At 40.3% G+C, this 14,283-nt stretch overlaps 1 protein-coding gene across 1 annotated transcript in view; it reads left to right on the forward strand.

Moving 5' to 3' along the window:
• MYO18B (myosin XVIIIB) overlaps positions 1-14,283 on the forward strand; it is a 586,172-nt gene that overhangs the window by 171,388 nt on the left and 400,501 nt on the right. The window contains exon 13 of the mRNA XM_088467895.1: positions 6,876-7,020. Within this exon, the coding sequence (XP_088324021.1) occupies positions 6,876-7,020 (145 nt within the window). The remainder of the gene's footprint in view (positions 1-6,875; positions 7,021-14,283) is intronic.

The following is a 14,283-nucleotide window of genomic DNA, read 5'->3' on the forward strand; positions in this document are numbered from 1 at the left end:
CTCTAATACAGTATGTGAATCTAATATTAGCCGTCTATGAGGTACAGATGCAGAGATAATATATTTGAAGAATTCCTGATTCAAATATTAGTTGAACACCAGCTGTGAGAGCCAATTATATACAGCATATACACAGACAAAACCTTATGTAGCTGTTATGACTCAGAGGAAGGGAGGGGGGTAAACTGACAGCCCAAAAGAGGTTTATGATGTCATGAAACATAATTAGAAGTGTTCAGTTTATGGGAGTCAAATTCATGTTGAGAATTGTTACGTAATTCCGCCTTCTCCCTGCACAGCAACATGTATGTGAAACATTCTGCTATTTTTTCTCTTTGCTTTATAGGAAACTATTGCTCGGTTAAAAGAAAGCCTTTTGTTAGGTTTGTAACAGAAATCATAAGGTGTGTTCACAGTAAAAAATGTCAGTATTTATTGGTAAAATAAATGTAGCACAAACAGATGATTCTGGAATGTCAGTATACAAAATGGATAAACTGAACTCCAGATGTAGGTAGGTTTAAACAGAATATATAAGCAAAATATCAAATGCAGAACATATTTTGGAGAGCCTATGGTAGATAAATGAATGCCCCAACACACTGCAGGAAAACACTCATTAATTAGGCACAGGTGGAGAGTCACAGTATAATATCAGCACGAACAGAGTCCAGATAAAGCCAATGACTGATATGGTCCCAGAGCTCTCAGTATATCCAGCAAGACACCCCAAGGCATGTATGTCTAGCACCGTTCTTACCACTCTGGTGGAAATGGTAGCAGAGGCGAGTTCGGACGGTTGTCAAGATGCAGACTGGACTATGGGACCTATGTATCAAGCTTGTTTTCCCCCATAAAATTATATAGAAACTGCATAATTTTCTGAATTGTAGCTATGTAATAAAAGCACAAAGCAGAAGATTTCACAGAAATCTCCGTGAGAGTGCTAATTAGCGCTGCAGATTGCAATCCCCATTATTATCAATGGGGACTATGATCTCTGCCTATTTACTAAACTGCTTTAAGCCTATGGAGGCTAAAAAGCAGGAGAGAAATCTTTTGATCTCTCTGCAGCATCCTCTGGCCAGTGGCGGGAGCTGACACTTTGCAGATGCGCAGTGTCCGCTACCACAGGAGAAGACTTTCATGAAAGTGACTTTCATGAAAGTCTTCCACAGATTTGCAGGGATATATCTTGCAGGGTCATCAATTACCGCAAACGCTGTCCTTGTGAGTTCCCCTTTGTACATAGCTGGGATATTTTTATTCAAAATAAAATATCTGCTGCGACTAGAAACCTTAATAAACACAGCCCCTATATGTGGATTAGCTGAATGCCGGAGCAATGTACCAAAGGATATATCACCAGTTGTCAGCCAATGAATTAAACATGAAAGGAAATACTGTAGCTGTGCTGACACTTGTACTGACTTGCAATATAGGATGCTTCCAACTCAGCCAGGAATGGATGCTGAGCACCTGGAAGTCAGAATGGAAACGGAGAAAGTATTTACATGCATAGGGAACTGACAGACAATAAAGGGTAGTTATAAATGGATATATTCAGACTGGGCTAAAGTCATTAATAAGAGGGGTTAGGAAAGCTAATGTCGTTCCCTTTGGAAAGGAAAGTTCTTAGATTTGACGTAACTTATAAACCTATAAATACCAGGGATCACCAGATGACAAGTGTTCAACTGTTAATGGAAGAATGATGGTTTCATCATGAGCATAGCAAAGTGTTACTTGCTGTAAGGGTTCTTAAGCTGTGGAATTCTCACAAGAAATAGTACATGTAACTATAATTAGTAAAGGGCATTAGGAGGGGTAGTAATCCCACAAATTATCAGATTTTTAGGGTCAGTAATAAATTTTTTGCCCCGTGAGACTAATACCCCTTTCACACATACTGTACATGAAAATCTCGGGTTATTGCACGTGAATGCACATTGACACTGAATTTTGGTATGTGTGAGAAGAAACAACACAGGATAAAGTCCACGGTACACGACCCTGCTCTTTACCAGTGTCAGGCTGAGACCCGGAAATTTGTTGGGTTTATAGACCCAGCAATTTCCCTTATATCAGTCTGAAAGGGGTATAACTTGACAAATCTGAGAGCTTTATGTTTCCTTACCCTGAATCTACACACTTAGAATGCATTAAAAGTTGAACTTGATGGATTTAAGACAGGTTCATCTTAGGCTACCACTAAATCTGCTTTGATTGTACTGCATGTCATGCTAGTTTATTACAATCCGGCCAGTCAGCATTTATTTATAGCATAGATAAAACACATGCCTGAACTATTTGTTTGCCCATTACTTCAGGCCATAAAACTCATGAAGTGCTCCTTGTCAAGCTACTGTAGATGGCAACTGTCTAGGTAGGTGAGATAGTTCTATAAGAAATGGCCTTTTCTCCACGAAGGGTAAATGAATCATAACACACCCCTTATTTAACAGTACTAGGATTATATCTGTATGATGCATGTTCCCTTCAAAGAGTTACTGTGAGTCTAGTCCATCATTTTCAATGTTAGTTTGGGGCTGTTGGTAAAGGCATATATTGTACAGGATACTACAGGTACATGAATGTTAATTTCACATAATGTAGGCATGTGAAGATATATTTCACCCTAGAGTATCATTTTCCTTATGAGTTTGTGTGTGCAGTCACCTGTTTAATGGAGTCCTATTATTAGATTAATAATAAAAATAATAATAATAATAATAATAATAATAATACAATTTCTAGACTCTAAAGTATACAGTCTGATGCTAAGTGGCACAAAATTAAACCTGACTCATTATCCCCGGTAAGCGGTAGTTTTGGTGAGTTTTCCTTGTAATGTAGAATGCACAGCAAGGACTTAGTGGAGTCATAAATGTTTAGCACGTTCCCTTTGCTCCTTAGTGTATCTGTTATCCATATTGTCCACATCTTCTAGCAATCCATCTATGGCTACACTGGACGGCAGCTTATCTATAGTAGTTTGTGTAGTAATCACTCACTTGTCACTTCCAAACACACCTGTTTCACATTATTTTAGTTTCACCTAAATGTATGAAAGGGCAGTTGGAGTAGTTTTCGCACCGATCATCTGAAGGAGGTAAGTGTAAGCTGCGGGGAGGGGGCACTTTACGGAGGAGGGGACACAGGAGCCAGCAGCGGCGCATGTGCAGAACCGCTCTCAGGGTATTTTTTGTGAAAAAGAGGATTCGCAGGGGCAGAGCTTTCTCACGAGCTCTGTCCCTGCATACAATATATGATACATCCTTGTAATGTATTCAAATAGCGCACTGCAAATCCTAGCAAATTTAGCATCTGAGATGTAGATTGTGACATATAAGACCCTAAGTAAGGAGGGACGCCATGCTGTGTAATTTGCTTTATAGTAACAGCCACATGCTTTATAGTGTGTGGGACATATAGGACCATCTTATTGCACATTAGTGACAAAGGTTTGTGTATTAGGAGTGTTCTGCAAGAGGCCATGTGGAGGACGTCAGCTGCTTGGTTCATGAAAGAAGGAGACAGCAATAAAAAAATGATGTTTACGTACATGTTATACATGTAATATATGCATTCTGTATATACTGTAGAAAATGAACAAAAATAAAAATGCCTTATTTTAACCTTATCTTATGTAGTGGCTTGCTAATACTGCAAAGGCCTGTGCATATGAAATGCATTTCCTCTAATAAAACCCAGGTAACACACTGTGCTGATGGGTAACTGTTCATGCATGTATTATTTACTTTGTAATTTGGCTTTCACAGAAATGTTAAACATAAACCAAAATCGGCAGAGCCATAAACTCAGTGGCCTAGTTTACAATGCTACATACAACAGAGAGAGATGGGTTTTATGGACTGGAAAAAGCACTATATTTTATGCAATCCCTAAAACATTAAACAAATTTTCCCTCTAGACTGCTAAAAAACATCAATATTATACCAGACAATATGTTTGTTATTAAATATACAGTACACTGTATATCAATTGTAAATGTTATTGGTATAATTGTATTCTTCATAATGTGAAGCTTTTTGTTCATCAGCCATTAGTTAATACTGTATTATTCAATTTGTCTCTTTTGTTTTTGCTACATTTTCTGATTCTGTAATACAGTTTTACATCAGCTTACATTTTCTGCTTGGCCTTTGTAAACTCCAAGGCAAATAATAATAATTAAATGTTATGTTTATGAAAAGTACATTTATGCTAACAGAACATACTGTACAGTACATGTAGCTAACAAAAATGGAAATTGATTGACCACAAGCATTTTAAAAAGAAGAGCTTCCACATTTATGGCTGATTTGTTATTTAAGCAAATAACAACTCAGCACCTTCTTGTCAGCAGGGCTTGGGGGCATGATCAAAGCACGCTGGGGGCGTAACCGTGCATTACTTTTTTCATGCTGCGTGCTGTGGAGATACCTGCAGAGCAAAAACCCCCAACCACTAGATCAGTGTTTCCCATCCTCGGTCCTCAAGGCAAACTAACAGTCCAGGTTTTAGTTATATCCATGCTTCAGCACAGATGGTTAAATCAAAATGACTGAGGTACTAATTAAGACAACTGTGCTCAAATATGGCTTTCCTTAGAACCTGGACTGTTAGTGTGCCTTGAGGACCGTGGTTGGGAACCCCTGCACTAGATGGACCAAAAATGTCTTTCACAACCTGAGGAGTCTATCACAGCCTGAGCAGAAGTAGAAGGCAACTGTGGCATTTGTACAGCTTCAATCTGCCACGGAGGCTTTGGGATTCATGGGGAATAAGCAAAAGGCCATTTGGCATGTCCTAGCCGGCATCTATCACCTTGGAACAGCAGGTGCTCGTAGAGATACTGTCCCGCAATAGTGGGAAGGTTGGGAGAATTGCAGTATGGTCAGGGTTGCTGTATGTAAAAATAATCGGGTACTGTCTTTGTTGCCAATAATTCTGGCTAGAATGGCTACAAGAGTGAATTATCAGTGACTACAAGAGTGATTTATCAGTGACTTTCGAAGGCTGGTAGTTTTAGAACACATATGACAGGACCTTCAGTGGCCAAGGCAGTTTAACTTGCTAATATTTTGCAAGAGTCAAAGGTGATGTCCGCATGGAACTCCCAAGCAAAAACATCATCAGCAAAGAACAGCAGTGGGCAAAAACAAGGAAGTAATATTAATGCACTCATTTAAAGTGCTTGGCAAAACATGCGAGCAACTGCAGTTTCATTTGCTGCACAGCTCTACAGATTCACAGTCAGTTGCAGTGGATAAACCCTCTTTTTATATCTGACATTACAAATTCTCAATGAGTTCAGTAGTGTAAATAGCACAGGCCATGGACTACTGGGCAGTGAGTGGCAGCTGAATCATGATGTTCATAACTGATAGAAACGTGCACATGTGGCAGCAGCCTGAATACCATATGCCCTGACCTCTAAAGCAGTGATTATTTGTTTATAACAATGCATTGTAGCGATCTGAGAGTTCTGTGTAGTGTGAGGTGAATTTTTGTAGGATGGTTTGGGTCATACCCTTACAAGGAAAGTTAAATGCTAATCACTACCTAGTGGTACTGAGTGATCATATTTACCCCATATTGCAGCATTTTCCTCTGACAGTGGGTATATATCCCTATTTACAGAGCCCATGATGTGCTTGGCCAATACTTTGCTGAGTATGACACTGAGGTTGTTCATATATCTTTGGGCTTCTCCATCACCAGATCTGGAACAAACTTGAATTTATGGAACGCCTAAGACATAATTTTCCATCCCCATCAACTGTGCATCTTTTGTGGAAGAACGGTGCTGGATCCCTCATTGACAATTGCAGACATTGCTAATGCTTACTGGACATTCAGGCCACACATGGTAGCCCGAAGACCTGTTAAGTGACTTTGGGGTCTATTTACTAAGCAGTGTTAGGAGACAGAGTGAAAAGTGATAAGGTGCCAGCCAATCAGCTCCCAACTGTCGTTTTTCAAACACAGCCTGTGAGATGGCAGTTAGGAGCTGATTGGCTGGCACCTTATCACTTTTCACTCTGTCTCCTAACACTGCTTAGTAAATAGACCCCTAAATGTTGGTCTTTCCTTTTTCTTTGTGCACTATTTTATGTACTGTAAAACATGATCAATGTGATGTCCCAACAGAGAGTTAATGGAAAACATAATTTAGGAAAAGGTGTATGTTCCTCATATGGCCAATCATGCAGGAGACACGGCTATTAGGTGGATCTAGATACAGTCATTTCTGCAAAAATGTTATAATTCAAGTTCAAGTATACACAAACAAAATAGTTTATTTTGTTATAATTGCAGAAAGATTTTGAGAGTGAAGCTGGCCACACATCTAAAGATTATCTGTCCAACCAGCCAACTAGTAGATTGGTTGGAGTGAAAATCTGGTAAGGAATACAATCAGCAATTTGCTCCCAGACGCTGAAAAATGGACCAAAACTGTTGTATAAACAAGTAGTTTAAATCAAACATTTAACAAACTTGTCTGACGACCATTTTCATCTGTTTTCTGGCATTTAGGAGTAAATTTCTGATCATCATTTACTCCCATTCCTTACCAGATTTTCATTCCAACCAATCAACAAGTTGGCTGGTTGGATGTAAGTTGTTCTAGTGTGTGGCCAGCTTGAGTGTCCAGCTCATTAATATCACTATTTTATCAGTTGTTGTTAATCTGATGGTTTGTGATCATTTTGTTTTTAGAGTTTTTCATATTGTCTGTAACTTGTTACCTAATTTGTTATAATCATTACTTAGAATTCATGTGCTACAAAAATTATAATACATTTTTTTTTGCTTTTATAGTTATTTTATAATGTGTGTTAATGTCCCCATCCTATTGTCTTTCACAGCCTGAGGAGAAGCAGAAGGCAACTGCGGCATTTGTACAGCTTCAATCTGCCATGGAGGCTTTGGGATTCACGGTGAATGAGCAAAAGGCCATTTGGCATGTCCTAGCCGGCATCTATCACCTTGGAGCAGCAGGTGCTTGTAGAGGTAAGGGACAGAACTTGTATCTTGGATTCTTTTTCCTTGCCAGTTGAATGCCCATAAACAAACACAGTAAGAGCACTGACAAGCTCTTGTGAAGGAGAAACTAGTGCACATAATTCTTGGCTGGTAAAACCTTTAATCCCCAATCTTCTGTATAATTGTTGGGTTATTATTAATTTGCTAGCCATTGGTGTGATAATACTTATACCTTTTATATTATGATATTAACCTATAATAAGTGTCTTCTCTTGCTGGGTCATTATAAAAGCCTGGCATTATAAGGACACGTTATAGGAAGGATTTATCAATAAAAAGTCTTGATCTCCTAATTTATATTTCACATTCTGCACTTACAAGCTTAGGGGCTAAGGCAGAGATGCACGAAAGCCAGTTTTGTCATTTGTAGCACTGCGAATTCTCCATAGCCGACTGTATACATCTATGGGTGATTCCCAGTCGAATACATCTCTGCCGCAATTGCTGTATGTTAAACTGAGTGAAGGCATGTAGTCAGACTTGAGGGCTATGTAGAATTGTACATATAATAAAAATTAGAAAAATCCCCAACTTGAATTTATCCTGGTCTGAATCTTATGAGAACAAAGTTCAATGTGGTTCTGAGAATATTTCTTAAATGAATAGTTTGCCAAACTACACTGTACATAATTTATACAGCATATGTTTTACATACTTTAATAATTGAGAACTTTTCCAAGTAAATGCATATGATATGCTCTATTATGACATCTTTTCAATTATAAATGTATTAAACCGGTAACAGAGAGTATGAATCATATCAAAGTATAATTGTCAAATCCTCTTTCCTTTCTATTGTTGAAAGATGTGATCTGTAACAATAATCCACCACTTAACATATATTATTACTACCTATTTATTATAAAATATGACAATGTATACATGAGTACAGAGTCATTTTCACATTCTAATAACAATAGGAACTTGTCACAGAGAGTTGCCTGCCTCTGCTTTCTGAATAATTTATCTTCACTGATATAGGTTTGCTAGTTCTATGTCTAATTGTGGATTAAATGCATCACCTATAAAATAAAACTAATATTGTAACGTAGATAGTTAGAAAAACCGGTCCTATTTATTAAACCTCTCGCCTCTCACCTTTCAGAAGCTGAAGATAGCAGAGATATCTCCTGCATTCAGTAACGCAACTTATTGCAGTTCTCATTTTGGGCGGGAAAATGTGGTAAAACTCCTGAAAATGCAGTTTTCTGGGGTTTTACCGCATTCCCCATATTTCGGTGCTTTGTCCCGATGGGTAACGTCATCTTCAGGTGGCATTACCCAATAGAAGCCTATGGGCTTCTTTTCGGGATGCCTCCCCTGAGAGGGATCCAATCGGATCCCTCCATCACCCCCCACAGCCCGCAGCCTTCTGTGTATGTGCAGAAAGATGCCAGAGGGACTTCTGTTTTTTTTCTGAATTATTCAGAATAATTTCAGAATAATTAAGACAAAGAGGTGTATCCTGTCAGACAGAAGGAGGCTAAGAAGGTAATCAGATGTGCAAAGGCACAAGCTGAATAAATAATGGCCCAGTAAGTAGGTAAAGGGGCAAAACTTTTTTTTTAGGTTTATTTTTTTTTTAAGGTATTTGAGGAAAAGACTAAAGACAGAGAGTGAGAGACTGGTTGAGGGAGACAAGGTAATAGCAGATCATCTTAATAATTATTTTTAACCACTACAGAAAGAGCAGGGAAGGGGCCACAAATAAGTTGCAAATATATTCATAAAATTAGGTAGATACAAGTACAATTACAGAGGAGAGGGTCCTAACAGAACTCTCAAAACTGAAAGTGGATTAATAAATGAAACCAGATAGGATACATCCAAGGATATTAAAAGATCTTAAAGGGGTGCTGGCAACAAGATTAACAGAATTATTCAACCACTCACTAGCTACTGGAGTAATTCCAGAGGACTGGAAAAGAGCGAATGTAGTCCCACTACACCAAAGTAGACTAGTGAGCCTTACATCAATTGTAGGGAAATTGATAGAAACACTATTAAAAGAAAGAGTTGTAGAATATCTCAAATGCTGCAATTTACAGGATCCCAATCAGGGAGATCGCGCCACACAAATCTTATTGCTTTTATGACTGAGTGACTAAAATAATAGATCAAGGGGGGCCGTAAATGTAGCTTATCTAGACTTTAGTAAGGCTTTTGACATTGTCCCAACCACAGACTTGAAAGCATAGGACTGGACTCTAAAGGTGGGTACACACTATAGCAATATATCTGCAGAACAAGTGATCTCCAGATCTGCAGATGATGGTCGTTCTTACACACTGAATGACCATCATCTGCATGCTGTAACAGGTCGGGCCGGCCTGGGGGCGTGGCCTAATAGTGGAAGGTGTGGCCACGCCCCCTTCGGAAAAAATATATATTTGCGTCGCGGTGCTGCACGCTGGGGAGGGGACCCGCTGTGTGCCCCTCAGCCCAGCGCACAACCAATGGGGGGCGCAATCAGCATGATCGCTCCTCCCCTTTGGCATAGGAGACAGCTCCGTCTGCTGCTTTAGCAGCCTCGGACAGTCTCCCAGTGCAGCCCAGCACACAGCAGCATGTGCTGGGCTGCTGTGACCTAAGAGCGGGGAGCGGTGCCGGACCCAGGTAATTAGTACTCCCCCTTCCTCTTGGCGCCCCTGTGTGCGGGCGATCGGCTGAACACCCGTACACACTTGCTGATGGACATATATGTCTGCAGACATATCTGTTCATTGGCTGTGCAGCATAGCCAATGCGAAATGTCTGTGAACGACATCGTTCACAGACATATCGTCTGTACACACTGGCCAACAGGGGTATAATATACTGGCCGATCAATTGATCGGCCAATATATCGGCCAATGTGTACCCAGCATAAGATGGTTGAATGGATAAGATCTTGGTTGCAGGATAGAAAACAGAGAGTTGTAGTAAATGGAGTGTATTCACAGGAGGGAAAGGTTACCAGTGGAGTACCTCAGGGATCTGTACTTGGACCAGTGCTTTTTAATATCTTTATTGGTAACATTGCAAATGGTATTGAAGGCAAAGTTTGCTTTTTTGCAGTTGACACAAAGGTTGCAACAGGGTAGACACACCGGGAGGGGTAAAACAAATGATTGGTGATCTATGTATACTAGAGGAATGGTCAAGAGCGTGGCAACTGCAGTTTAATGCCAAGAAATGCTAAATCGTGCACTTGGGTCTCAAAACCCCAAAAGCTAGATACTGTATAGTATTATTGACATTATAATGACTCTACTGAGGAGAAGAGGGATCTAGGAGTCACTATCTCAGGTAATTTAAAAGCAGGTAAGCAATGTAACAAAGCAATGAGAAAGGCAAGTCAGATGCTTGGTTGCATAGGGAGTGGAATCAGTAGCAGTAATAATGCCACTGTATAGTTCATTAATACAGCCTTATCTAGAATAATGTGTTCAGTTCTAGAGGCCATATCTCCAGAAGGATATAAATACATTAGAGACAAATGTACAAAGAAGGGAAACTAAAATGGTGCATGGCCTACTGTACATCACAAAACTTACCTGAAAAGACTAAAATATCTTAATATGTATAGTTTGGAGCAGAAAAAGGAAACTTATCAAGAGTACAGGAGGGAAACATTAGAACACGAGGACTTGCACTGATACCAGAGGGAAATAGGTTCAGAGAAAATTTTAGGAAAAAATACTTCACAGAAGGGTAGTGGGTAAGTGTAGTAGCCGCTCATCAGAGGTGGTAGAGGCTAATACTGTAGAGCAATTTAACATGCTTGGGATAGACACACGGATAACCTTACAAAGAACTAATGATCAAATAGGGTTTGGGGTTATCGTAAGGTTAAAAAAAGGGGCAGACTAGATGGGCAAAGTGGTTCTTATCTGCCATCAAATTCTACATTTCTATTTTTAATCACATTTTGTAATTTTTGCCTAAATATGTAAATTCTCAAGATTTATATGGGCCATGGATAAATTGAGGTATTATACTTATTATTATTTATTTACAATTTCTATTCCTTTCTTTTTCTTTAACAAATTACCACCATCGTGTTGGGTTATTAATTTTCTATTTGTGTGCCATTGTAATGTTTATTTGAAAGGTATGTGATCAAGCTTCAACTATAGCTTGGGCCATAGGGCTTTCCCCTAACTGACCCCAGGTGTATTCCCATCTACATATACACTTGTTACTCCTGACAATCACCTAGTGCAAACGCTGGTGTTGTACAGATGGCCGCACCTTGTCATGTCATAGATAAAACCTTCAGTGGGGCATTGTCTGATGTGAATGACTGAATATTCTCTGTAAAAGGATGTGGAATATGTGTGTGCTCAGCCCTGTATCAGGGCATCAGATCACCCTGTGCGCTGCCCCCCATCCCCCTGAACGCATGTCGTCCTAAGAGTGCACCCCAGGGGGTGGGTACGCCATGACCAGAGCACCACATCAGTAGCTGAAGCATCATCAGGACGCTCCGACCAGCTGTACAGGCTGCATGGTGCGTGGCAAGAGCATGGGACTGTGACAGTGCCACCCGCAGTGCTCTCCACCCTGTACAACGGCACCGGCCACACCGGCCTCCTTTGGCCCAGTGTGCGCTTTATGAATAGCTGCTAATAAATAAATAAATAATGTTCCCTCACACTTTAAAATTGTACACAATTGAAATTATTTAAAAAAACAGCATCCTCTTCTAGGGTAATACTATAACATTATATGTACATAGGAAAAAACACAAAGCATATTTATGTGTATATGTTCCATTAGATGCATTTCAAGATTCATCCAGCTCTAAACATTAACATTTGTGCCAGACTTATTTCAGGCATTCAGGGCTCTGCACTCACAGTATGTATCACAATATTGTAGAGACAGTGTAGCAATGAGTAGGCTTGTAGGAGTCCCAAGGCAACTAAGGGGGCCCTCCAATAAAATGTACACCCCGATGCCACTATGCCCCTTACCATGGCCCACATCTCCCCCCTATATGCCACAAAGTGCCCCCCAATATATCCACAGTGATCCCCTGTATGGTATACAGTGCCCCTGTGTACTCGCCTCCTGTTGCTCGGCTTGAATTCTTCCGACTTGTCTATGTTCTGCATACAGCTCAGTGTAGCTCTTAGGTCCCCGCAGCAGTGCCACAGACGTGATGTGTCACGTGATGATAATGAGGGCACCTGTGGGGGATATTACTACCAGGGGTCTACATGCATTGGGTGGGAGGGAGTGTGGTGGTAATGTCCCAGAGGTGGGTAACGATAGTGAAAGAAAAATACATTAGTCACAGGGGAGGAGAGGGTGTTAAAAAAAACAGGGACATATTACACCGGGGATGAGGGGTAAAATGACAGTGTCTCTTTTACCACTAAGGTGGTGTGGGTTAATAATATTGGGATCTATTGCCACTGGGGGGTCTGTTGTCAATGGGGGGGTGGTAGGTAATTTTTCAATGGGGGCCTATGGACATGGGAGGTTGCAAGACACCCCTTAGGCATATATTTTTTTAAATAAAATATTTTATTTATTAAATAATCAAAAAATTCTAACCAGTTTTGGGGGGAAAAGTTGTCAATTAAGTGGTTAATAAATATGAAAGTCACATTTTTACCACTACCACGCTTGCATTCCCTGCATTGGCATCGGAAATCGCTCCTATGGGGCATATACAATTGGGCGCAAGGTTTAGTGAAGTAAAAACCTTGCACCCCTTGTGCCCAATTTACAAATACCGTGGGTATGCGTGCTCCCAATACCAGCGGTGTTCAATTCCAAAAATACCAGTCGCGGGGTTTTCAGTTCTAAAAACCCTGCGCCGCGTATTTTTTTTTTTTTAAATTCCACTTACCCTGCCTGGGATCTCCAGGTGCTCCTGGGAGGCTCCAGGGGCTGATGGGAGGGGCAAGGGCTGCTGGGAGATGTAGTTCTCCCAGCGCCCATAGCGGGGGGCCACACAAACACTCATACACACTTACATGCACCACACACACTGACATACTCACCTCTGCTGCAGAAGAGCCGGCTCCTGATGCAGGATGAAGAAAACAGCGCTGCAAGAGGTAAGTAAATAAGTACTAATTAAGCTAATTGGATACTTTCAATTGCTTAATTAGTCCTCGGGGAGGGGGGGGGGGGCACGGGGGTGTCAGAGCAAGTCCCGGTGATTTTACCTAAAATCATTGGTTTTAGGAAAAATCACGCTTGCTCAGGAGGTGCGTAAAAATAAACCTCCCGGTGCATGTTTTTTTTTAAAAAAAACACGCACCTACTGTAATAGACTAGAAAAAAACCTGCACCTGCAGGAAAGACCTCGCACCTGCAGGATTTTTGCTATTCTCGCATCCTATTGAATATGCCCCGTTGTATTCTGGTTTTCTCACTGGAGGTTCAGTAACTGACAGAATAGGAATAGGATGCTAAATAACTGTAATAGGATTCTATATGACTGTGCTGTTTTATTTAGCACCCAAATCGAAATAAGGGGGCGATACAGAATAGGAGAACTTCATGTCCTACTGTAAGTTCATGCACCATATTTATATAATTCTGAAATGAGTAATGTATCTTCAATGTTCGCTTAATGAATGGGTGAATGGTTGGGCTAATAGGCATAATTAAATACAGGATATGATGTTCACCAAGTACTGCTATTTCCGACTGCTATCTATGAAGGGCCACACTCAGTAACACAATCATACAAAATATTCAGCGCTGTAATATACTTTGTTAATTACCGCAATTATATATGATATTTATTGTGTTTCTACATGCAGTTCAAATTGAATCAAATGAAGTTTCTAAAAAATGAAAGAAGTAGCAAAAAATAGTATATCTATTGATTTTATATAAATGTAATATTGATTTGAATTTGTTATGTTAATATAATACTTCACAGAACAAAGGGCCTGATTCTAAGATTTATGGAATGCCAATATTTGCAGAGTTTGAGCGTTTGTTAGCCATCGCGTATACGTGAAAGCCACACTGTGCACGTACAGTGATTGCATTGTGATTACACTCACCTAGATTTACTTGTAAATTGAGTGACAAGTAGTCAGCGTTTGGGGGAGGTAACAGGAGGGGGGGGATGTTACAAAAACACAGGCGTGTCTGACCGTTTCAAAACCCAGCTCCATGGTCGTGCATAAATTAGCCCTTTGCGATCTCTGGAGTATGGGAGCGCTCAGTGTGTCAGGAGAGGCGCAGTGTATGAGACAGGTCAGACATGGCTGCCCG

The sequence above is a fragment of the Taudactylus pleione genome, unplaced genomic scaffold (genome assembly GCF_031769625.1).
Source record: "Taudactylus pleione unplaced genomic scaffold, aTauple2 ptg000078l, whole genome shotgun sequence".
NCBI lineage: Eukaryota > Metazoa > Chordata > Amphibia > Anura > Myobatrachidae > Taudactylus > Taudactylus pleione.